This window comes from Lagenorhynchus albirostris, chromosome 6, assembly GCF_949774975.1.
Source record: "Lagenorhynchus albirostris chromosome 6, mLagAlb1.1, whole genome shotgun sequence".
NCBI lineage: Eukaryota > Metazoa > Chordata > Mammalia > Artiodactyla > Delphinidae > Lagenorhynchus > Lagenorhynchus albirostris.
Genome location: NC_083100.1, coordinates 62,108,711 through 62,133,042, shown reverse-complemented (window position 1 = coordinate 62,133,042; position 24,332 = coordinate 62,108,711). Strand labels below are relative to the sequence as shown.

The 24,332-nt window shown below is 37.4% G+C and overlaps 1 protein-coding gene across 3 annotated transcripts in view; it reads left to right on the top strand.

Annotated features, from left to right (window-relative positions):
- Nucleotides 1–24,332, top strand: part of UBR3 (ubiquitin protein ligase E3 component n-recognin 3) — a 230,900-nt gene that overhangs the window by 194,048 nt on the left and 12,520 nt on the right. For all 3 annotated transcript variants that reach the window (XM_060152671.1, XM_060152670.1, XM_060152669.1), the window contains 3 exons: nt 7,596–7,720; nt 14,145–14,252; nt 14,377–14,502. In XM_060152671.1, coding sequence (XP_060008654.1) covers nt 7,596–7,720; nt 14,145–14,252; nt 14,377–14,502 — 359 coding nt within the window. The remainder of the gene's footprint in view (nt 1–7,595; nt 7,721–14,144; nt 14,253–14,376; nt 14,503–24,332) is intronic.

The following is a 24,332-nucleotide window of genomic DNA, read 5'->3' as shown; positions in this document are numbered from 1 at the left end:
ACTGTTCTCCATAGTGGCTGCACCAATTCACATTCCCACCAACAGTGCAAGAGTGTTCCCTTTTCTCCACACCCTCTCCAGCATTTATTGTTTCGAGGTTTTTTTTGTTTTTTGTTTGTTTGTTTGTTTTTTTACCAGTTTCTCTGTTTCGAGATTTTTTGATGATGGCCATTCTGACTGGTGTGAGATGATATCTCATTGTAGTTTTGATTTGCATTTCTCTAATGATTAATGATGTTGAGCATTCCTTCATGTATTTTTGGCAGTCTGTATATCTTCTCTGGAGAAATGTCTGTTTAGGTCTTCTGCCCATTTTTGGATTGGGTTGTTTGTTTTTTTGTTATTGAGCTGCATGAGCTGCTTGTAAATATTGGAGATGAATCTGTTGTCAGTTGCTTCATTTGCAAATATTTTCTCCCATTCTGAGGGTTGTCTTTTGGTCTTGTTTATGGTTTCCTTTGCTGTGCAAAAGCTTTGAAGTTTCATTAGGTCCCATTTGTTTATTTTTGTTTTTATTTCCATTTCTTTAGGAGGTGGGTCAAAAAGGATCGTGCTGTGATTTATGTCATAGAGTGTTCTGCCTATGTTTTCCTCTAAGAGTTTGATAGTTTCTGGCCTTACATTTAGGTCTTTAATCCATTTTGAGCTTATTTTTGTGTATGGTGTTAGGGAGTGATCTAATCTCATACTTTTACATGTACCTGTTTACTTTTCCCAGCACCACTTATTGAAGAGGCTGTCCTTTCTCCACTGTACATTCCTGCCTCCTTTATCAATGATAAGGTGACCATATGTGCATTGGTTTATCTCTGGGCTTTCTATCCTGTTCCATTGATCTATATTTCTGTTTTTGTGCCAGTACCATACTGTCTTGATTACTGTAGCTTTGTAGTATAGTATGAAGTCACAGAGCCTGATTCCTCCAGCTCCTTTTTTCGTTCTCAAGATTGCTTTGGCTATTCGGGGTCTTTTGTGTTTCCATACAAATTGTGAAATTTTTTGTTCTAGTTCTGTGAAAAATGCTGTTGGCAGTTTGATAGGGATTGCATTGAATCTGTAGATTGCTTTGGGTAGTAGAGTCATTTTCACAATGTTGATTCTTCCAATCCAAGAACATGGTATATCTCTCCATCTATTTTTATCATCTTTAATTTCTTTCATCAGTGTCTTATCATTTTCTGCATACAGTTCTTTTGTCTCCTTAGGTAGGTTTATTCCTAGATATTTTATTCTTTTTCTTGTAGTGGTAAATGGGAGTGTTTTCTTGATTTCACTTTCAGATTTTTCATCATTAGTGTATAGGAATGCCAGAGATTTCTGTGCATTAATTTTGTATCCTGCTACTTTACCAAATTCATTGATTAGCTCTAGTAGTTTACTGGTAGCTTCTTTAGGATTCTCTATGTATAGTATCATGTCAACTGCAAACAGTGACAGCTTTACTTCTTCTTTTCCGATTTGGATTCCTTTTATTTCCTTTTCTTCTCTGATTGCTGTGGCTAAAACTTCCAAAGCTATGTTGAGTAAGAGTGGTGAGAGTGGGCAACCTTGTCTTGTTCCTGATCTTAGTGGAAACGCTTTCAGTTTTTCACCATTGAGGACGATATTGGCTGTGGGTTTGTCATATGTGGCCTTTGTTATGTTGAGGTAGGTTCCCTCTGTGCCTACTTTCCGGAGACTTTTTATCATAAATGGGTGTGGAATTTTGTTGAAAGATTTTCCTGCATCTATTGCGATTATCATATGGTTTTCATCCTTCAATTTGTTAATATGGTGTATCACATTGATTGATTTGTGTATATTGAAGAATCCTTGCATTCCTGGGACAAACCCCACTTGATCATGGTGTATGATCCTTTTAATGTGCTGTTGGATTCTGTTTGCTAGTATTTTGTTGAGGATTTTTGCATCTATGTTCATTAGTGATATTGGCCTGTAGTTTTCTTTCTTTGTGACATCTTTGTCTGGTTTTGGTATCAGGGTGATGGTGGCCTCATAGAATGAGATTGGGAGTGTTCCTCCCTCTGCTATATTTTGGAAGAGATTGAGAAGGTTAGGTGTTAGCTCTTCTCTAAATGTTTGATAGAATTCTCCTGTGAAGCCATCTTGTCCTGGGCTTTTGTTTGTTGGAAGATTTTTAATCACAGTTTCAATTTCAGTGCTTGTGATTGCTCTGTTCATATTTTCTGTTTCTTCCTGATTCAGTCTTGGCAGGTTGTGCATTTCTAAGAATTTGTCCATTTCTTCCAGGTTGTCCATTTTATTGGCATAGAGTTGCTTGTAGTAATCTCTCATGATCCTTTGTATGTCTGCAGTGTCAGTTGTTACTTCTCCTTTTTCATTTCTAATTCTATTGATTTGAGTCTTCTCCCTTTTTTTCTTGATGAGTCTGGCTAATGGTTTATCAATTTTGTTTATCTTCTCAAAGAACCAGCTTTTAGTTTTATTCATCTTTGCTATCATTTCCTTCATTTCTTTTTCATTTATTTCTGATCTGATCTTTAAGATTTCTTTCCTTCTGCTAACTTTGGATTTTTTTTGTTCTTCTTTCTCTAATTGCTGTAGGTGTAAGGTTAGGTTGTTTATTTGAGATGTTTCCTGTTTCTTAAGGTAGGATTGTATTGCTATAAACTTCCCTCTTAGAACTGCTTTTGCTGCATCCCATAGGTTTTGGGTCGTCGTGTCTCCATTGTCATTTGTTTCTAGGTATTCTTTGACTTCCTCTTTGATTTCGTCAGTGATCACTTCGTTATTTTTTTTTTTATTTTTTATGGTACGCAGGCCTCTCATTGTTGTGGCCTCTCATGTTGCGGAGCACAGGCTCCAGACGCGCAGGCTCAGCCACCGTGGCTCACGGACTCAGCCACTCCGCGGCATGTGGGATCTTCCCGGACCGTGGCATGAACCCGTGTCCCCTGCCTTGGCAGGCAGACTCTCAACCACTCCGCCACCAGGGAAGCCCCACTTCGTTATTAAGTAGTGTATTGTTTAGCCTCCATGTGTTTGTATTTTTTACAGATCTTTTCCTGTAATTGATATCTAGTCTCATAGCGTTGTGGTCGGAAAAGTTACTTGATACAATTTCAGTTTTCTTAAATTTACCAAGGCTTGATTTGTGACCCAAGATGTGATCTATCCTGGAGAATGTTCCATGAGCACTTTAGAAAAATTTGTATTCTGTTGTTTTTGAATGGAATGTCCTATAAATATCAATTAAGTGCATCTTGAGTAATGTATCATTTAAAGCTTGTGTTTTCTTATTTATTTTCATTTTGGATGATCTGTCCATTGGTGCATGTCGGGTGTTAAAGTCCCCTACTATGAATGTGTTAGTGTCGATTTCCCCTTTTATGGATGTTAGTATTTTCCTTAGGTATTGAGGTGCTCCTATGTTGGGTGCATAAATATATTCAGTTGTTATATCTTCTTCTTGGATTGATCCCCTGATCATTATGTAGTGTCCTTCTTTGTCTCTTCTAATAGTCTTTATTTTAAAGTCAATTTTGTCTGATATGAGAATTGCTACTCCAACTTTCTTTTGGTTTCCATTTGCATGGAATATCTTTTTCCATCCCCTCACTTTCAGTCTGTATGTGTCTCTAGGTCTGAAGTGGGTCTCTTGTAGACAGCATATATATGGGTCTTGTTTTTGTATCCATTCAGCCAGTCTGTGTCTTTTGGTGGGAGCATTTAATCCATTTACATTTAAGGTAATTATCGATATATATGTTCCTATTCCCATTTTCTTAATTGTTTTGGGTTTGTTATTATAGGTCTTTTCCTTCTCTTGTGTTTCTTTCCTAGAGAAGATCCTTTAGCTTTTGTTGTAAAGCTGGTTTGGTGGTGCTGAACTCTCTCAGCTTTTGCTTGTTTGTAAAGGTTTTAATTTCTCCATCGAATCTGAATGAGATCCTTGCTGGGCAGAGTAATCTTGGTTGTAGGTTTTTCCCTTTCACCACTTTAAATATGTCCTGCCACTCCCTTCTGGCTTGCAGAGTTTCTGCTGAAAGATCAGCTGTTCACCTTATGGGGATTCCCTTGTGTGTTATTTGTTTTTCCCTTGCTGCTTTTAATATGTTTTCTTTGTATTTAATTTTTGACAGTTTGATTAGTATGTGTCTTGGTGTGTTTCTCCTTGGATTTATCCTTTATGGGACTCTCTGTGCTTCCTGGACTTGATTAACTATTTCCTTTCCCATATTAGGGAAGTTTTCAACTATAATCTCTTCAAATATTTTCTCAGTCCCTTTCTTTTTCTCTTCTTCTTCTGGAACCCCTATAATTCGAATGTTGGTGCGTTTAATGTTGTTCCAGAGGTCTCTGAGACTGTCCTCAATTCTTTTTATTCTTTTTTCTTTATTCTCCTCTGCAGTAGTTATTTCCACTATTTTATCTTCCAGGTCACTTATCCGTTCTTCTGCCTCAGTTATTCTGCTGTTGATCCCTTCTAGAGTATTTTTAATTTCATTTATTTTGTTGTTCATTGTTGCTTGTTTCATCTTTAGTTCTTCTAGTTCCTTGTTAAATGTTTCTTGCATTTTCTCTGTTCTATTTCCAAGATTTTGGATATCTTTACTATCATTATTCTGAATTCTTTTTCAGGTAGACTGCCTATTTCCTCTTCATTTGTTAGGTCTGGTGGGTTTTTATCTTGCTCCTTCATCTGCTGTGTGTTTTTCTGTCTTCTCATTTTGCTTATCTTACTGTGTTTGGGGTCTCCTTTTTGCAGGCTGCAGGTTTCGTAGTTCCCGTTTTTTTTGGTGTCTGTCCCCAGTGGCTAAAGTTGGTTTAGTGGTTTGTGTAGGCTTCCTGGTGGAGGGGACTAGTACATGTGTTCTGGTGGATGAGGCTGGATCTTGTCTTTCTGGTGGGCAGGTCCACGTCTGGTGGTGTGTTTTGGGGTGTCTGTGGACTTATTATGATTTTAGGCAGCCTCTCTGCTAATGGGTGGGGTTGTGTTCCTGTCTTGCTAGTTGTTTGGCGTAGGGTGTCCAGCACTGTAGCTTGCTGGTCGTTGAGTGAAGCTGGGTGCTGGTGTTGAGATGGAGATCTCTGGGAGATTTTCGCCGTTTGATATTACGTGGAGCTGGGAGGTCTCTTGTGGACCAGTGTCCAAAAGCCTTGGCTCTCCCACCTCAGAGGCACAGCACTGACTCCTGGCTGCAGCACCAAGAGCCTTTCATCCACACGGCTCAGAATAAAAGGGAGAAAAATTAGAAAGAAAGAAAAAGAAAGAGGATAGAAGAAAATAATGTATGGTAAAATAAAATAAAGTTATTAAAATAAAAGAATAATTATTAAGAAAAAAATTTAAAAAACAAAAAACGGACGGATAGAACCCTAGGACAAATGGTGAAAACAAAGCTATACAGACAAAATGTCACACAGAAGCATACACATACACACTCACAAAAAGAGGAAAAGGGGAAAAAATAATAAATCTTGCTCTCAACGTCCACGTCTTCAATTTGGGATGATTCGTTGTCTATTCAGGTATTCCACAGATGCAGGGTACATCAAGTTGATTGTGGAGATTTAATCCGCTGCTCCTGAGGCTGCTGGGAGAGATTTCCCTTTCTCTTCTTTGTTCTCACAGCCCCCAGGGGCTCAGCTTTGGATTTGGCCCCGCCTCTGCATGTAGGTCACCGGAGGGCGTCTGTTCTTCGCTCAGACAGAACGGGGTTAAAGGATCCCCTGATTCGCTGGCTCTGGCTCACTCAGGCCGGGGGGAGGTAGCGTATGGATGCAGGGCGAGCCTGCGGCGGCAGAGGCCGGCATGACATTGCACCAGCCTTAGACGCGCCGTGCGTTCTTCCAGGGAAGTTGTCCCTGGATCCCGGGACCCTGGCAGTGGCGGGCTGCACAGGCTCCCCGGAAGGGGAGGTGCGGAGAGTGACCTGTGCTCACACACAGGCTTCTTGGTGGCGGCAGCAGCAGCCTTAGCCTCATGCCCATCTCTGGGGTCCGCGGTGTCAGCCGCGCCTCGCGCCCGTCTCTGGAGCTCCTTTAAGCAGCGCTCTTAATCCCCTCTCCTCGCGCACCAGGAAACTAAGAGGGAAGAAAAAGTCTCTTGCCTTTTTGGCAGCTCCAGACTTTTTCCCGGACTCCCTCCCGGCTAGCCGTGGTGCACTGGCCCCTTCGGGCTGTGTTCACGCCGCCAGTCCTCTCCCTGCGCTCCGACGGAAGCCAGAGCCTCAGCTCCCAGCCCCGCCCGCCCCAGCGGGTGAGCAGACAAGCCTCTCGGGCTGGTGAGTGCTGGTCGGCATCGATTCTCTGTGCGGGAATCTCTCCGCTTTGCCCTCTGCACCCCTGTTGCTGTGCTCTCCTCCGCTGCTCTGAAGCTCCCCCGCTCCGCCACCTGCAGTCTCCATTGGTCAGAGTTTCTTAACGAGCTTCCCTGGTATATATTTAACATGTACTGTCACAACACATTGCTGGGGGAATTAAGCACATCCTGTGTGACTCTGCAGGGAGAGGACTCTTGAAAGTTTCCTCTGGACTTAGCCCAATATGCCTGTTCCTTTTGCTCTTTTACTTTGTTTATTTTTGGTTTTTTTGCTGTAATAAATCATAGGACTATATGCTGAGTCTTGTGAGTCTTCCTAGTGAATCATCAAATCCGGAAGTGGTCTTGGGAACCCCCAACACAACTATTTAGGCTGGAATTTATAGGTCTGGGCAAGAAACGATGGAAGCATGGTCCAGGGTGTTGGAACTGACTTGAATGATATTTTAAAAACATTGATAGGATTTGGTGATTGTTTTAATGTAGGGAGAAAGAGACAGGAAAGTATCAAGGATGTCTACAAGTTTCTGAATTTAGCAACTGATTAAGTGGTGGCAACTATTTACTAGGGGAGTAGCATAATATAATAGAAGGGATAACCGAACTGTGTGGATTCAAGTTCAGACATGGGTGCTTATTAGCTTTGTTGTCACAGGCACATCTTTTGAAACTCAATTGTCCAACTGAGACCGTTAACGAGGATTGAAAGGAGGCATTTGAAGAAATTTTCTAAGTTATTAGCTGTATATAAACGTTAATTATGATGACTAAGCTACCATTTATTAAGTACCTAATATGTGCAAGGCATTTTATGTATTGTTACTACTGTTTTGCACTGTTATAGTTTTCATTGAGTTTTAAAATTCAATTAGAGTACTTAAAATATTGGGATTTTTTTTTTACTTTAGAAGTTCTATATTGTATTATTTTTTATAAGATATATATCAAATTAGAAGCAGATAAAGTGTTGGTTTTAAACACTCAGACTCCCAGACATTGTTATTAAGCACATGATGCCCAGTAAGGGGATTTGCCAAGGGTACACAGTTATTCTGAGGTTGAAACAGAGCACACTTCTCATTCTGCTAAAAGCCTCTTATTGGCATATTGTGTAGATGAATAAAGGGAATTTGATTTCATAATTTCAGATCTGTTGGGCAGAAAATATAATATCACATTGTTATTTTATTACTTAAGTGTTGAACAAAAACCAGTTACACATGCAAGGAAAGTCATGTATTTGTGAAATTATCTTGAGTACAAAATTTCTAGATTCCAAAGAAATAATGATCTTCTCTTTCTCTTGTAGACCATTTCACCTGCATTGTGAAGGTGCTTTTTACCCTATTGTACACGCAAGGTCTTGTGGCACTTTCAGTTAAATGCAATGAGGACGATAGGTCAGCCTGGAAACACACGGGAGCTCTCAAAAAGGTTAGTGTCTTGTCTGAATTTGTTATTTAGTAGTTAGGTGAATTTATTTAAGTTGGTGATATGAATGAATGAGATTAGATGTTTGAAAGGCAAAACGAGTTATTTTTAATAATTTTAAAAATAGATTTATTTATTTTTGGTTGCGTTGGGTCTTCGTTGTGGCGAGCAGGGGCTACTCTTCATTGCGGTGTGTGGGCTTCTCACTGTAGTGGCTTCTCGTTGTGGAGCACAGGCTCTAGGTGCGCAGGCTTCAGTAGTTGTGGCTCATGGGCTCAGTAGTTGTGGCTCTCGGGCTCTAGAGCGTGGGCTCAGTAGTTGTGGCTCACGGGCTTAGTTGCTCTGCGGCATGTGGGATCTTCCCGGACCAGGGCTCGAACCTGTGTCCCCTGCATTGGCAGACGGATTCGTAGCCACTGCACCACCAGGGAAGTCCACAAAATGAGTTATTAACAGTATTTTAATTGGAAATGGAGCACCTTCAGGCTATAAAAGTTAAAATGTTTTCCTTGCACAATGAGGTCTTCTGTATCTATCTCTAAATGTTGACCTTTACTCCTTTGTGTCTGGACAGTTTTGTTTTTGCTGCAAGCCTTAAACTTAAAGAAGTTATAAAAATTGTATCAACACAATTAGCAAGTAATAAAATGTATGTAGACTTACCTGTTTTACTTATCTGTCATCTTCTCCTTGCCTCATCCCCAATCACAATCCAAGATCGCTTTTGACTCACCACTTCTAGATTTAAAAATCCTGGCCTTTTCTTAGCTATACCTCTTTAAAAACTACTTTTTTCCCATGTTTAAAAATATATAGATATATAAGTTCTTAGTAAATTTAAAGGCATTCTCTTTCAGTTAAAATTATATGAACAATTTAGAAAAATTCTGCAAGTTTAGTTAAATGTAAGTATTTTCAGTGGCTTGAAAACAAATGGGACACTATGGAACCAAAGTATCCTATGTATACCAAAGTATACTTTGGAGCCAGCTGTACACTGTGGAACCAACTGAGTGAATAGTTTGGCGTAGAGATAGGTGAAATAAGAAGATTACTTCCCTGTTTATTTGAGGAAGTTGGTAGGAAAAATAATAAGTATAGTGTAAATTGAACCTTTTCTTTGGTTTATAGACTCTTAAAGAAGTTTTAAACCTCATTGAAAAGTTTCTCTTAAAATCATATCTACTTGTATTAAAGGAGAGAAAACCAATTATATTGATACATGAAATGTATTCAATATAACCTTCACTTTTTTCACTAGTTTAGTCCCAAATCATGATTATGTGTACAGAAATTTAATGTAGTATCATTATGAAGTTTGTTATATCTTAATTTAGGGATACTGGTTGTTGGCCATTGAACCTAAGTACTAGGCCAAGTTCCTGCCACTAAATAAAGATATTACTTTTTTGTTCAAGACATAAAAACTCTCTGAACCTCAGCCTTGTCATAGGTAAATGAGAAATTAAGAACATATGATTTATAAGGCCCCTCTATTTCTAAAATTCTGTTATTTGAAATAACAAAATGAATTTCTGTCTTTTCCTTCAGTGAGTTTTTCCTCCTTGTTTCTAGTTGTTTTGTGGATAATTTTGCCTTCTGCAATTATCTTTCTTTTTTCTAAATATTCTTTTAGTCTCTCTGAGTGTACTCTAATCTGATATTGGGATTGTTTGTATTCAAATCAAGTGTAACAGGTTTCTATGCTGTGTCATTGTTTAAATGTTTCTTTAGTAAGTTGTCTAACCATGAAAAAGTACACATTTAAAACATTTTCTGATATAGTTTGGGTCTAAATCTATTCATCTGACTGTTCACTAAAATGACACCTACTGACAGAAAATTAGACAATTGTAAATCTATGATGGAAGGAACATGAAGTAATTTAGGTAACTTCTGTCAGTTTTCTTTCTCAATTTGATCATTGTTAGCTATTTTTAAAAATAATAAAACATTTAATAGAAGGCAGATTCTTATCAGAACATAAATTAGAAATTTATAGCCATATAAATTGCTTCAGTGAATGAAAACAAAAAATTATGATATTCTGCAGGTTGGTTTGCCACATTATTAGCTTTTTCTACCATAAATCTAAACATCTAGGTATATAGGATTGTAAATAATAATATTTATGGGGGCTTCCCTGGTGGCGCAGTGGTTGAGAGTCCGCCTGCCGATGCAGGGGACACGGGTTCGTGCCCCGGTCCGGGAAGATCCCACATGCCGCGGAGCAGCTGGGCCCGTGAGCCATGGCCGCTGAGCCTGCGTGTCCAGAGCCTGTGCTCCGCAATGGGAGAGGCCACAAAAGTGAGAGGCCCGCGGACCGCAAATAAATAAATAAGTAATAAATAATAATATTTATGAATAATGAAATATCACTGTGATTTCTGTAATTATTCTGTATCATTCATTCCTCCTTTAAAAAATTTCCTTCTTCCTTTAGTTCTTCCCTCCTCTCACTCCCTTCCTTGTTTTCTTTCTTCATTGAGTCTCATTCATTTCATCCTTATAATTCCTTATCCTCAGGTATGATAATTCCAATGAAAACAGATCTAATCTGGTAAAATAAAATACATAGGTACTGTGTTACTTTCAAAGGGATTTTAGAGTTAATTTGATAATGAGGTTTAGTTGTTTGGAAAAATCATCATTATAGTTAGTATAAATTGTGATCTTTCGGTGAGTGGAATTTCTGTTAAGAGTTTTTATACCAGGATTTCTTAATCTGGGGTCCTTTCCCTTTGTTTTGTTTTGGGGAGTAGGACCATAGGATCCAGCATATACTCAAAGGGCCTGTCACCCCAAAAAGTTTAAGAAGCACTATAATTTTTTCTTTTTTTAAATAAATTTATTTATTTATTTTTGGCTCTGTTGGGTCTTCATTGCTGCACGCAGGCTTTCTCTAGTTGCGGTGAGTGGGGACTACTCTTCATTGCAGTGCACGGGCTTCTCACTGTGGTGGCTTCTCTTTCTGCGGAGCACAGGCTCTAGGTGCGCGGGCTTCAGTAGTTGTGGCATACGGGCTCAGTAGCTGTGGCTTGCGGGCTCTAGAGCATAGGCTCAGTAGTTGTGGCACATGGGCTTAGCTGCTCCGCGGCATGTGGGATCTTCCCGGACCAGGGCTCGAACCCATGTCCCCTGCATCAGCAGGTGGATTCTTAACCACTGTGCTACTAGAGAAGTCCCTAGAAGCACTATAGTTTAGACACAGCATCTACCCAAAACAGCATCTGTTGCATCTCTCAACTCTTAATTCTTTTCTTTATTTAACTCACATACTTCTGCCACTTCTCCCACAGGATTCTTCTGATCATGATCCTGGGTCTTTCATCCATGAAATTTCATCCAGAAATCCTCTTCTTAAGCTTTATTTATTTAAAAAAAAAGAAAAGCTTTACTTCTTAAAGCTTATCTTCTTAGCTTTACCAAGGAGCCTACTCTTGGTTGTATTTAAATATTGCTTATATAAAATATGGTTTTCTAAGACTTCTTATGTATGAAATAAAATTATTTTCTTATCTAATACTCTTCTAATGGGAAGAGTTCTCAATACAAAACAGTGACTACTACATTATATTTGACTTTCTGATCTGATATAGTACCTCCTTTAAGTAAAAAAAAATACTTAAAATGTATCTGATAATAATAATTTAAAAAATAATTATTGCTCAATAACTTGCTTGGGTGATCTGAGTATCATTTGTTTCTTATTGGAGGATATTTTCCCCATAATTTGGAAAGTATTATACTTGAAATACTTTTCTGTTGTTATGCTCTATAAATCTTTTACTCAAAAGAGTATATTGAATTAGGCTTTTAGGCTGTCTTGTATATTTTCACAACTTTAAATATGTCACACTGATTAATAAGCAGCAAAATTGTGGTAATATTTTCTTTTGAATTGCCTATTCAAGAACTACTCTGATTAAATCAATTCTAAAAACATAACATGTTGCTGTTTTGATATTCAGTGGGATATTGATTCTTGTAAATTATATGTAATCATATCATATTTGGCAAGTGATCATATTTGGCAAGTGATCATCATATTTGGCAAGTGATCATATTTGCCAATATTTGGCAAGTGATCATCCTGTTGGTTAATTAGGCAGGGGTGGGGTGGGTCACATGATACAAGGATAGCAGTTGCTGAGTCAGGGACTTTTTATAGTTTATTCAGGACATGATAACACTACATGGCTGCATGATATGGCAGAAAGCAGAGGAGTAATTTAAAAATAATGCAAAGAATTGATTATTAAAAGAGAGACATCCAGGCAAATTCCAAGGTCAAAAACTCCATTACCAAAATAAATTCCATCAATTAACCACCAGGTATTATTGCTCAGAGTTTTGTTATGCAAAGGGAGACATAGAAGATATAAAGCATAGTTCCTGACATTTTGGAATTTACCGTCTAGTTGAAGAGAGCACAATAACATGTGAGAAAGAAAGACAGTATCATCAAACAACAAATTCTGTGGTCCTGACTATTAGGGCCTTAAAAATTCAGGATAAACTTATATCCCATAGTGTTTACTCAGTTCTTATATTTTACTATTTAAAAAATATTGTTAGGGACTTCCCTGGTGGTGCAGTGGTTAAGAATCCTCCTGCCAGTGCAGGGGAAACGGGTTTGAGCCCTGGTCTGGGGAGATCCCACATGCCGCGGAGCAACTAAGCCTGTGCGCCACAACTACTGAGCCTGTGCCCTAGAGCCCGCGAGCCACAACTACTGAGCCCGCGAGCCACAACTACTGAAGCCCGCGCACCTAGAGCCCATGCTCCGCAACAAGAGAAGCCACCGTGATGAGAAGCCCGCACACCGCAACGAAGAGTAGCCCCCACTTGCTGCAACTAGAGAAAGCCCACACGTAGCAACGAAGACCCAGCGCAGCCACAAATAAATAAATAAACGAATGAATAAATAAATAATAAAAGATAATATAAAAAATTTAAAAATTAAAAATATAGTTAATGAATAAACATCACAACAAACTTATTACTTTAAGATTATACTTTCCTGTAATTTGCAACAACTTTTAATATCTCAGTGAATATAAAAAGTGTATTTCTTTATGTGCAAAAACCTTATTGAAATAAATTTAAATTTATAAATAGCCATTTTTTTCCTTTCTTATAAAAAGTATAGTCATTAAGCTTAATTAATTTGTAGATTGTTATTTAATGTTTTCTGTAATAAACATATGGTCCTATTTATTTATTTATTTTTATTTTTTGCGGTATGCGGGCCTCTCACTGTTGTGGCCTCTCCTGTTGCGGAGCACAGGCTCCAGACGCGCAGGCTCAGTGGCCATGGCTCACGGGCCTAGCCACTCCGCGGCATGTGGGATCTTCCCGGACCAGGGCACGAACCCATGTCCCCTGCATTGGCAGGCGGACTCTCAACCACTGCGCCACCAGGGAAGCCTGGTCCTATTTATTTTTACATTAAGGTGTTTTAACAAATTCTATTCAAGGAATTTGAGTAAAACTATAAAAGAAAAAAATTTGGAGTCCATGTTATGTTTCATGCATGTATGCTTTTATCACTGTAACGAGTATATATATACTTCTATTAGTTTTTTGCACACCACCCTATAAACACTTTTTTCTGTAGCTCAAATTTGTCATATTTACTGCCTATAAAATATTCTGGTATTGCATAATTTAGGTAACTGCTTCACTTTTTTAAAAAAAATAAATCTATTTATGTATTTATTTTTGGCTGCGTTGGGTCTTCGTTGCTGTGCGTGGGCTCTCTCTAGTTGCGGTGAGCGGGGCCTACTCTTTGTTGCGGTGAGTGGGCTTCTCATCGCAGTGGCTCTCTTGTTGCGGAGCACGGCCTCTAGGCTCGTGGGCTTCAGTAGTTGTGGCTTGTGGGCTCTAGAGTGCAGACTCAGTAGTTGTGGTGCATGGGCTTAGTTGCTCCACAGCATGTGGGATCTTCCCAGACCAGGACTTAAGTCCATGTGCACTGCATTGGCAGGTGGATTCTTAACCAGACAAGTCCAATAATTGCTTCACTTCTGTTGGTCATTTCTAATTTTTCACTATTATAATGCTTCAGTGAATGTCATGGGCATAAAGTTCTTCTTTTCTCTTTAGATTATTTCCTTAGGAAGAATTTCCAGGAGTGAGAATTACTGGAACAAAAGATATGATATAGATATGTTCATTTACACATATATTACGTAACTTATATGCTGTCTTTTAAAGAAGTATTGGAATAGCTTTCATCACCTATCCAAATTCATTGTGAATCCAGAGGTGTACTGTTGTACACAGACTTTGAGAAAGTGAAGTTTACATGCTTGAAAAGTAATGAAATCATGATTATACTCTACTCATTAAAAGGTATTCTTTCCAATGTAAATGGTTTTGTAATTTTCAGTGACTAATGGAATTAAGTTTTAATTTTTTCCAGAATACATGTGATGCAGAGAAGTCTTATGAAGTCTTATTGAGCTTTGTGATAAGGGAACTATCTAAAGGAAAGTTATACCATGAAGAAGGAACGCAGGAGTGTGCAACGGTATGTTCTCTATGACCAGATGTAGTGGTTATTTAAAAATTCAGATTTTCTTGCCATTATGAATATTACTGTTCGTTATGTCTATTATAGAACGAATTGTTCTGATTTTCTTTTTTAACTTTAGATTAGCCCTATTGCTTGGTCTCCTGAATCCACGGAAAAATACTTACAGGACTTCTGCTTACATTTCCTCAGAATCACCAGCCTTCTTCAGCACCACCTTTTTGGGGAAGATTTACCTAGCTGCCAGGTATAATTTGTGGTAGAGAGTAGGGAGCCTTTTTTTTTTTTTTAAACAATTATCTAATTTTAAAAAATATACTGACATATAATACTTATATCTATTATATATCCAGAACTGTCATACAAGTATATGTTAGTCTAACTCAAAGGAATTAATATTTAGAATATTTACTATTATTGTTACTTTTGTATTTGTTGACATCTACCCATTTTTATGGTAATATTACTAATATTTGACATTAGAGGAGTTTCGGATTAGATCTGTGGTAATAAACACCCAGTACTTGAACAGAAGATAGTATTCATATTAATATATTTATCACTAATCGTCATTGGCTTTTAATATCCTTTTTAAAGGGTGTCATGTTATGTTGGCCAGCAAGCTGGTTGTTTGAATATCTGATGGCATTTATGTAATTTTAGAATTGCAAAATATTCAATTTGTAGCCAATTAAAACTTGGATGAATGAATTATCACTGGTTTAATCTATTTTGTAAAACTGTGGGTCAGCGTGAGTAGGCAAGAAAGTGACAGAGTAGGAAACCAGAAGGTAAGTAAACCAAACTGTGTTTATAGGATTATGTCCCTGACATTATCTGCCATTCATTTCCAGGGAATTTGATGTGAGAGTTAAGTCACTTATATTTATGGTCTTTGAAGCCTGCATGCGGGTATATCAGAATTAAGCTGTTGATGGTTCCTTCTCTCTTAAATAATTGACCATTGCATTAAATAGTTTGGATTGCTTGGTTTTTATCAAGTGATTCAAGATAAACTCTGCACATTTGTCCCCAAAACATTCTATTGAGAATTCTAAGATATTGAACAAATTAAAAATATTCATCCATTAGATAGTTTCTGTCATAGTTATTTATTTTTAAATTTGAACTTAAAAGCATGTTTCCTTCTGGCATGTGAAGCATAGAGAAGGTTAATCAAACAAAATTTACTACTTCCTTCATCAGCTTTGCTTTCTTCACATTTAAAAACCAAAGGCTGTGGTTCTTCGTGTTCTTGTTACCTTTGTGTTCTTGTATTCTTGGTTTATTTTGTCATTTGTTTTTATTGGAGGGTATTTTTCTCCCATAAACTGAGAAGTACCTGGAAGCAGAAGCTCTTGTATTGAGCACTGAAAATTAGTCCAAGGCTTGGGTGTACAGCGATGCCTATAGTAGAGCACTGGGAATATACTTAGACCAAGGAAGAAATTTATCTATTAGGAGGCATGAAAAGGAATGGTGTGACATAGTGTCAGAAAGACAGGTTAAGGGGAAATTGTGGTGGATCTTGAATTTCACATGAAAGGAATTTGGACCACTGAAAGGTTTTTGGACAAAAGTGTGACATGATTCAAATTTTATTTCAGCATGAAACCTCATTCCAATATAAGACATTTTGTGAGCTGTGAGGATTGGAGGGACTAGGAACAGGAAAGCCAGTTGGGAAAGGAAATATTAGAAATAGAAGAGGATAGGAAGCAATTAAAGATTTCGGAGATGAAATAGTAAGGATTTGATAGCTAGTTGAACATGTAGGAGTCAAGGGAGAAGAAGGAAGCATACTGTACTTGGTTTTTGAGCCTGGGAGATTTGAACCATTATGGTACAGTTGATGGAGGAGGAATATGGAGCAGTTTTGTGTGGGCCGAGATGAAAGTATTTTGCATATATTCAATTTGAGGGGTTGGTTGGATTATTTGAGTTAAGTAGATAATATTCACCTGAAGTGAGAAAAGTAAGATTACAACTTTAGATAGAAATTTGCTCTTTCTGTTTAGAGTTCTGTCATCTGTGTAATCTTTTTTTGCTTTTAAGTATATATGTAATACATAAAAATGTATATAATTATAGAAATACATGAATATATAATATAGAAATAAATATACAGTTAGATATTTGCTTGCTCTTCTACTTTATTCACTTTGGCTTTTTTGTTTCTATTAATCATGATAGTATGCTATAGATGGGTATAATATTATGCCTACTTTTAACTTTTGTGGATTTGACATGTTTTTCTTTATGTCACTTTCTTTCATTTGGAGTATTTTGTTTCACCCATTCATATCTCATACTTTTATCCAAAAAATTTTTATTAAAATTTATTCTTTTGCTCCCTTTGATTCTAATTGCAAATCTACTCACTCAGCAGTTTTCCCTTAATGTTTTCTTCTTTATTTCTTGAAGTTAACTCAGGAATCATTCATTCATAGCCCTTTGTTTCATTTGGGGGAGAAAGGACTAAACATTTATTTGTTCAAAGATATTTACAAAGCAGTTTATAATGGCTGGCTGTTTCTTAACTAGCTTATAAACTAGGTTTTCACTTTACAGTGAGGAAACTGAAGGATGAAGACACGTCTAAGCTAGTAAGTCAGTTAGAGGTGGAATTTACCACATTCATCTGATAGTATTTATATTGTTCCCCTTGTTCACTTCTTTAACTGAAATTATCTTTTCAATTTTGAGAGGAAAGATGGAGGTGCATATGCACGGAATTGAGTTGATCACACTCCTCAGCTTTGGCGTACTAAGTATAGTGCCTCTAATATTATTCTCCGTTTGTTCCCCACATGATATCTTATCCCTTACTTCTCAGAAGTAATGTGTATGTCAATATAAACTGCATATAGTGTTATTTTGTGTTTGTTTAACTTGTATAACTGGTATTGTGCTATAAATCTTGTATCTTTCTTACTTTCTTCGTGCTAAATATTATATCATTTAAACCTAATGATGTAGCTCGAGATAATTCTTTCTTATTTCTTCATAGTGGTATTCCAATATATGTGTATTCCACATTTTACTTACTCCTCATTGGTGAACATCCAGGCTGCCTTCAAATCTTTGCTACCATAAAAAAAAATAAACTGCTGCAATGAACCTAATGTTTTGTATACTTTTAAACTTTCTCTGGATTCTGTACCTAGCTAGCTATGGGATTGCCTATGTATGTATGGGATACATTCTGCCTCCTTGCCTTCTAACATGGCTGCTCAAGGTTCACACTCCCATTTGCATTGTGTGAGGGTTCTTGTTTTCTACCCTATACTTGCTAGCACTTTTATTATCCAGTGTTCTAATATTTGCCAGTCACATGGGGGTAAAGTATATGCTTATGGTTAATTTACTTTGCATTTCTCTAATATAAATGCAATTGATCATCAGTCCATGTACTTTTTAGACATTTAAATTTTCCTCTGTATATTTCCTATTCCTATTCTTTGAGCATTTAAAAAAATTGGGGTTTCTGGAACTATCTTGCTATTGCTTTGTCAGTTTTGGAGATATCTTTTTTTTTTTTTTTTTTTTTTGCGGTATGCAGGCCTCTCACTGCTGTGGCCTCTCCCGTTGCGGAGCACAGGCTCCGGACGCGCAGGCTCAGTGGCCATGGCTCACGGGCCCAGCCGCTCCGCGGCATGTGGGATCTTCCCAGACCAGGGCATGAACCCGTGTCCCCTGCATTGGCAGGCGGACTCTCAAACACTGCGCCACCAGGGAAGCCCTGCAGATGATATCTTTTAACAGACTTTGTATTGCCCTTTGTGGAACAGAAATATTTAATTTTAATGTCGTCAGAGCTATCACTTTTTTATTTATGACTTGTGCTTTTGGAATCTTATTTTTAAAATCCTTCTCCAGTCTGAGATTATAAAGTTATTTTATATTTTCTTCTCTTATTTTTATAGTTTTGTCTTTACATTTATATTTTTCATTTAATCTGAAGTTTATTTTGTAGTAAGGTATGAAGTAAAGATCTAATTTTTTCTCCATTTGATGAGGCAGTTTTCCTAAGACTATTTACAAAATAATCTATTTATAAAATAACCTGGCTTTTTCATACTAATTTCTTATGCTAACATGTTTCTATATTTCTGGATTCTTTGTTGTATACTACTGACCTATTTGTTCCTATACTAGTAGCACACTCTTAACAATGGTTTTATTATAGACATTATATCTGGCAGGGTGAGTTTCACTTTTTTTTTTCCTTCTAATATCTTTTTGCCAAATGCTTTTTTCTAAAATTTTTGCTGGTTAGCTATATATGCACCTTTATTCTTATATATAAATGTTATATCAATTCGTAACTATCTTTCCAAACTCCTACAAGCTGTTAGATGAGAACCGCTTTGAATTATCATTTTAAGGCATTGAACATAGTTTTTATGTCCATTTATTCAGGTCTTCTTTTAATATTTTCATAGAATTTTAAAATTGTCATCTTAAAGTCTGGTATTTTTTATAAAGCTAATCTAGAGGCTTTATGGTTTTAGTTTCTATTTAAATGATATCTTGTTTTCTGTAACATTCTCTGATTACTCCTTGCTGGTATAAAATAATACTATTGATTTTTGTATGTTCTTGTGACTGGGCACTTGCTGAACTCTCTATTAATTCTAGTAGTTTGCCTGTTGATTCTTTTAGGTATTCTGTGTATCATATCATCTGAAAATAATGACAGTATCATCCCTTCCTTTCAAATCTTTATTTCTCTATTGTTGTCTTGATGCATGTCCAGTACTGTTTTGAGCAGTGAAAGTAATAGGCAGTATCCTTTTTTGTGCCCTACCCCAAAGAGAATGCTTTTAAAGTTTCCTGTGTATGTCTGTTTGTTTTATTGTAAATGGAATCATTTAAAATTACATTTTCCAATATGTTGCTAAAATGGAGAAATCCAGTTGGAATTTTTGAACGTTAATCTTCTATATTTAGCCACCTTGCTAATGAATTCAGTGATTATTTCTAATAGCCAGGACGCTCTTGAGTTTAATAATACACTTTTTTTTTTTTTTTTGATGTTGGGGGTAGGAGTTTATTAATTTATTTATTTATTTTTGCTGTGTTGGGTCTTCGTTTCTGCGTGAGGGCTTTCTCTAGTTGTGGCAAGTGGGGGCCACTCCTCATCGCGGTGCGCGGGCTTCTCATTATCACGGCCTCTCTTGTTGTGGAGCACAGGCTCCAAGATGCACAGGCTCGGTAGTTGTGGCTCACGGGCCTAGTTGCTCCGCGGCATGTGGGATCCTCCCAGACCAGGGCTCAAACCCGTGTCCCCTGCATTAGCAGGCAGATTCTCAACCACTGTGCCACCAGGGAAGCCCAATAATACACTTTTTAAACAAACATTTTGTTATCCATGGGACATCATCAAGAATGGTACCTGGTACATGTTCTGACACAGAAGCCTGCTCTCCACACAAATCTATTAGACTTTCCTTATTTAGTTAAATATCTTAGTCTAACACTATTTCTAGTACCATATTGGGGCTGATTTTAGTAACTCATGTGGTTCTCTTTATCTTTGCTCCAACTTAATTGCATCTTCTCTTATTTATACTCTAATTCTGGAATTATTAACAGAGGGACTGGAGGTAGTTTTTGAATTCCATAGCATTGTTTGTAAACTGTTTGTGTATGTGTATTTTTCTTGGAAGAAAATAGTTACCAGTTTATTATAGATGGATTATCCACCCACCCTCCAAAGTTGAAAAACCACTGCTCTAATATATCTCCTTTAATTCTTTTGTCTTTCTTTTATCTGTCAAAAGTAGTTTCTCTTCGAGTAATAATGATAGCTAGCATTTATTGTACACTGACTACATGCTAAGCATTGTTTTAAGTGCTTTGCATTTAAATTCATTTAAGCTTCACAAAACTATGAGGTAGCTGTTATAATCTTCACTTTACAGACAAGAAAACAGGCACAGAAAGATGAATGACTTGCTCAAGATTCACAGCTAGTAAGTAAAGCTGCCAGAATTCAAGCACATTTAGTCCAGATGCCAAATCTGTACTATTAACATCTGAGCTATGCTGCTGCTTAGTACACAAATCAGTTTTTGAGGCGAACATGTTATTTTCTTCTAGTTTTAAGTCTGTAAAAGCCACTATCTTATTGCATATTATACTCTCTTTGATCTCAATATGAATACTCTATAGACATTTCTTAAAGTATAATAATATAGTGATTGATTTGTTGATAGTCGAATAGACATACAAGAATAGCAGACAAAATTGAAAACATCTCAAGTGTCCATCAGTGAGAAACTGGTTAAATAAATTGTGGTTTATTCATACAATGGCATACTCTGCAGAAGAAAAAAGAATAGAAAGTTTTCTATGTGCTAATGTGGAAAAATCTCAAAAATATATTAAGTATCCCAAGGCAAGGTGTGCTTATATTAAATGAAAATAGAGGAAAAATAATGGTACTCATATTTGCTTGTGTGTGTGTATGTATGATACTCTGGAAAAATACGTTAAGAATTATGGTCAGTTCTTACCGAGGAGTTGGGTTAGTGAGTTTGAGATTAGGATAGAAGGGAAAAAAGAATGGTGGAGAGACTTTTTTAAAAACAGTATCTTTTTATACTTCTAGATTTTAAATAGTATAAATATACCACTGCAATAATTTATAGAAAAAAAAGTATTCATTTTTTGAACAGGTAATGTATTCACATATTTTAAAATTCAAAAGGTACAAGAAGATATTCTATGGAAAAAAATCTCTGTTTACCCCTTTCACTAGCCACTTGATTGCTGCCCAGTTGCTATCAGTTTCCTCTGTATTATTCCAGAGACATTTTATGCATATACAAGAAATATGTGTGTGTGGGGAGGGTGTATTTTTTTTTCTTTTAGTCCTCTTTTTATACATTGTTCTTCAGCTTGCATTTTTTTTCCCTTAAGAGTGTATCTTGGAGATCATTTCATATTCAATACATGAAGACCTTCCTCATTTTGTCTTACAGTTTCAGAATATTTCATGTATGATGTACCAGGATGTATTTAATTAGTCCCCTATTAATAAACATTTGGGTTATTTCTAGACCTTTGCTATTTACAAATGATACCGCAATGAATGATAGTATGCACAAGTTATTTTGCATGTTTTTGATTGTATTTGTAGGATAAATTCTTAGAAGTAGCTGAGTAATATTCCATTGTACATATGTACCACATTGGGAAGCTGCTGTATAGCACAGGGAGCTCGGCTCAGTGCTCTGTGATGACCTAGAGGGGTGGGATGGGGTGGCGATGGGAGGGAAGTCCAAGAGGGAGGGGATGTATGTATACATATAGCGCTGATTCACGTCGTTGTACAGCAGAAACTACCACAACTTTGTAAAGCAATTATACTCCAAAAAAAAAAAAGTTTATGCACACACACACACAAATCCTTAGAAGTGATTTGCTGTTTCAGCATTTGCATACTTTTGTAGTTTTGATGGTTATTGCCAGAGTGCCTTTCATTGAAGTTGTACCAATTATGTTAACACCAGTGATGTGTGAAAGTTTCCCTGTACTTGTGTCTACTTAGTGTGTTCTCATACTATTTAATCTTTGCCTCTAGATCTTTGGTCTAGGTAAAATAGCTCAATGTAGATTTTTTTTTTTTAAGGTTGTTTCAATTTATATTTTTCCTAAGCTTGAGCATTTTCCTTATGCAGAGCCATTTAGTTTTCTTTACTATGACCTACTTGTTACATGCTGCTTTTGAAAATAATTAGGAAATGAAAATGACTGGGAAAATCATTTAGTATCTGATGTTTAAAAAAGTATCTCATGATTTTTTCTTTGTATAGAATAATCTGCCACTCACATCTGTTTTGTCCAAGTCAAATGATAGGGAGGAATGAGAAACTTTTCTTTCATTTTTTTCTTCTTTTATAAATTTTTCCTCAGGTTTCTTTCATTTTAGTGACCCACTTTTGGATTCAACATCTGCTTCATGAGAGGCCAAGTAATCCTGAAGTTGTCTGTGAATCCCAGGGGGAAAGATACATTTATGTAGATCTTTGTTCATTTTTATCCATTGTTGGATATCCTGTCATAAAGAAGATGAAAAAGTATTGCTATTTTCCTACCATTAGTAGTTCCCATTGTCTCAAGTTGTTTTTGTGCCTTACCTTAGAACATAAATGCCCTCTCTCAATAGAGCAGGAAGATATAACAGCTGTAAATATATATGCACAAAACAACAAAACCCCAAATTACATAAAGCAGAAATTGACAGAATTGAAAGAAGAAATAGGCAATCCACAATTATACCTGGAAACTTCAGTGTTTTTTCTTAGTAATCAATAACAAGTAGATAGAAAATCAACAGGAATAAATGAGACCTGAACCATACTATCAGTCAGCTTGATATAATTGACATCTATAGAATACTCCACCAAACAATATCAGAATGCATATTTTTTACAAGTGCACATGGCCCATTCACCAGAGTGTACCATATGCCAAACCATAAAGCAAGTAGCAAAAAATTTAAAAGAACTGAAATCACAAAACGTATTTTCTTACCACACAGAATTAAATTAGAAGTCAGTAAAAGAAAGAAATATATAAATCCCCTAATGTGTGAGAGTTAAGCAGCACACTTCTAAATAACTTATGTATCAAAGCAGAAATCATGTAGAAATCAGAAAACACGTAAACTGAGTGAAAATGAAAACACAGCATAGCAAAATTGTGAAATGCCCCTAAAATAGTTCTTGGAGAGGTACATACAGCTTCAAATGCTTATATTTAAACAGAAGAAAGGTCTAAAATCTTTTTTTTTTTTTTTTTTTTTTTTTGCGGTACGTGGGCCTCTCACTGTTGTGGCCTCTCCCGTTGCGGAGCACAGGCTCCGGACGCGCAGGCTCAGCGGCCATGGCTCACGGGCCCAGCCGCTCCACGGCATGTGGGATCTTCCCGGACCGGGGCACGAACCCGTGTCCCCTGCATCGGCAGGCGGACTCTCAACCACTGCGCCACCAGGGAAGCCCAGGTCTAAAATCATTTATCTAAATTGTTACTTTATGAAACTAGAATAAGAGTAAATTAAACCCAAAACAAGTAAAAGAAAGGAAATTACAAAAATCAGAGCAGAAGTCAATGGATAGTAATGGAGAAACAGTAGAGAAAATCAATTAGTTCAAAATCTGGTTCTTTGCAGAGATCAATAAAATGGATACACCTAAATGTCAGGAGCTCAGCTGAGCTGGGAGAGAGAGAACTGAGCTGCTGGGTACTGGAGTGGCTGATTAAAGCAGGAAGCCACAAATGAAAGAGTTAAACCTTTAATCATTTACTGTGATAGTATAATCAAGAGGCTAAAATCAGAGAAAATGATGATTTCTCCGTTCCATCACCTTCATAGAATGAAATGATGTACCGGTTAAGGATCAGGTGGATCAGCACAGATGTGGGAATCTGTTAAGGGAGCCGCAAACAGAAGGTTCTTGCAGTGTTATGAACTCTGAGGTGGAGAGGAGGGTGAAGGGGTAGGGATAGGAGTGGAAAAGTCCTGGGTACTGAGTCAGAGTGGGGAAAAGTTTCTTAAAGGTTTCAGCTTTTTCCCTTCATAAACTGGCCTTGGCAGAAGTGTCAAAGTGACCCCTGCCCAAGGCCTCAGATAGAGGGGCCTAGGAATAAAGGCGCCAGGCCTGGGAATGTAAATGTGTGAAAGAGCATGACTGGCCAGGGGGCCTGAGACCATGATTGCAGATCCCTTCAGAGACTGCAGTGCGCTGACTGTGTGCCAAGTCTGGTGGAGGGAGGACAGTTTTCACCATGAGACCTGCAAAGCAAAACCTTTGTAATTATCTGTGGTTAGACCTGAAAAAACACATATAGGTTTTTTGTTGTTTTTTTTTGTGTGTGGTACGCGGGTCTCTCACTGTTGTGGCCTCTCCCGTTGCGGAGCACAGGCTCCGGACGCGCAGGCTCAGCGGCCATGGCTCACGGGCCCAGCCGCTCCGCGGCATGTGGGATCTTCCCGGACCGGGGCACGAACCCGTGTCCCCTGCATCGGCAGGCGGACTCTCAACCACTGCACCACCAGGGAAGCAC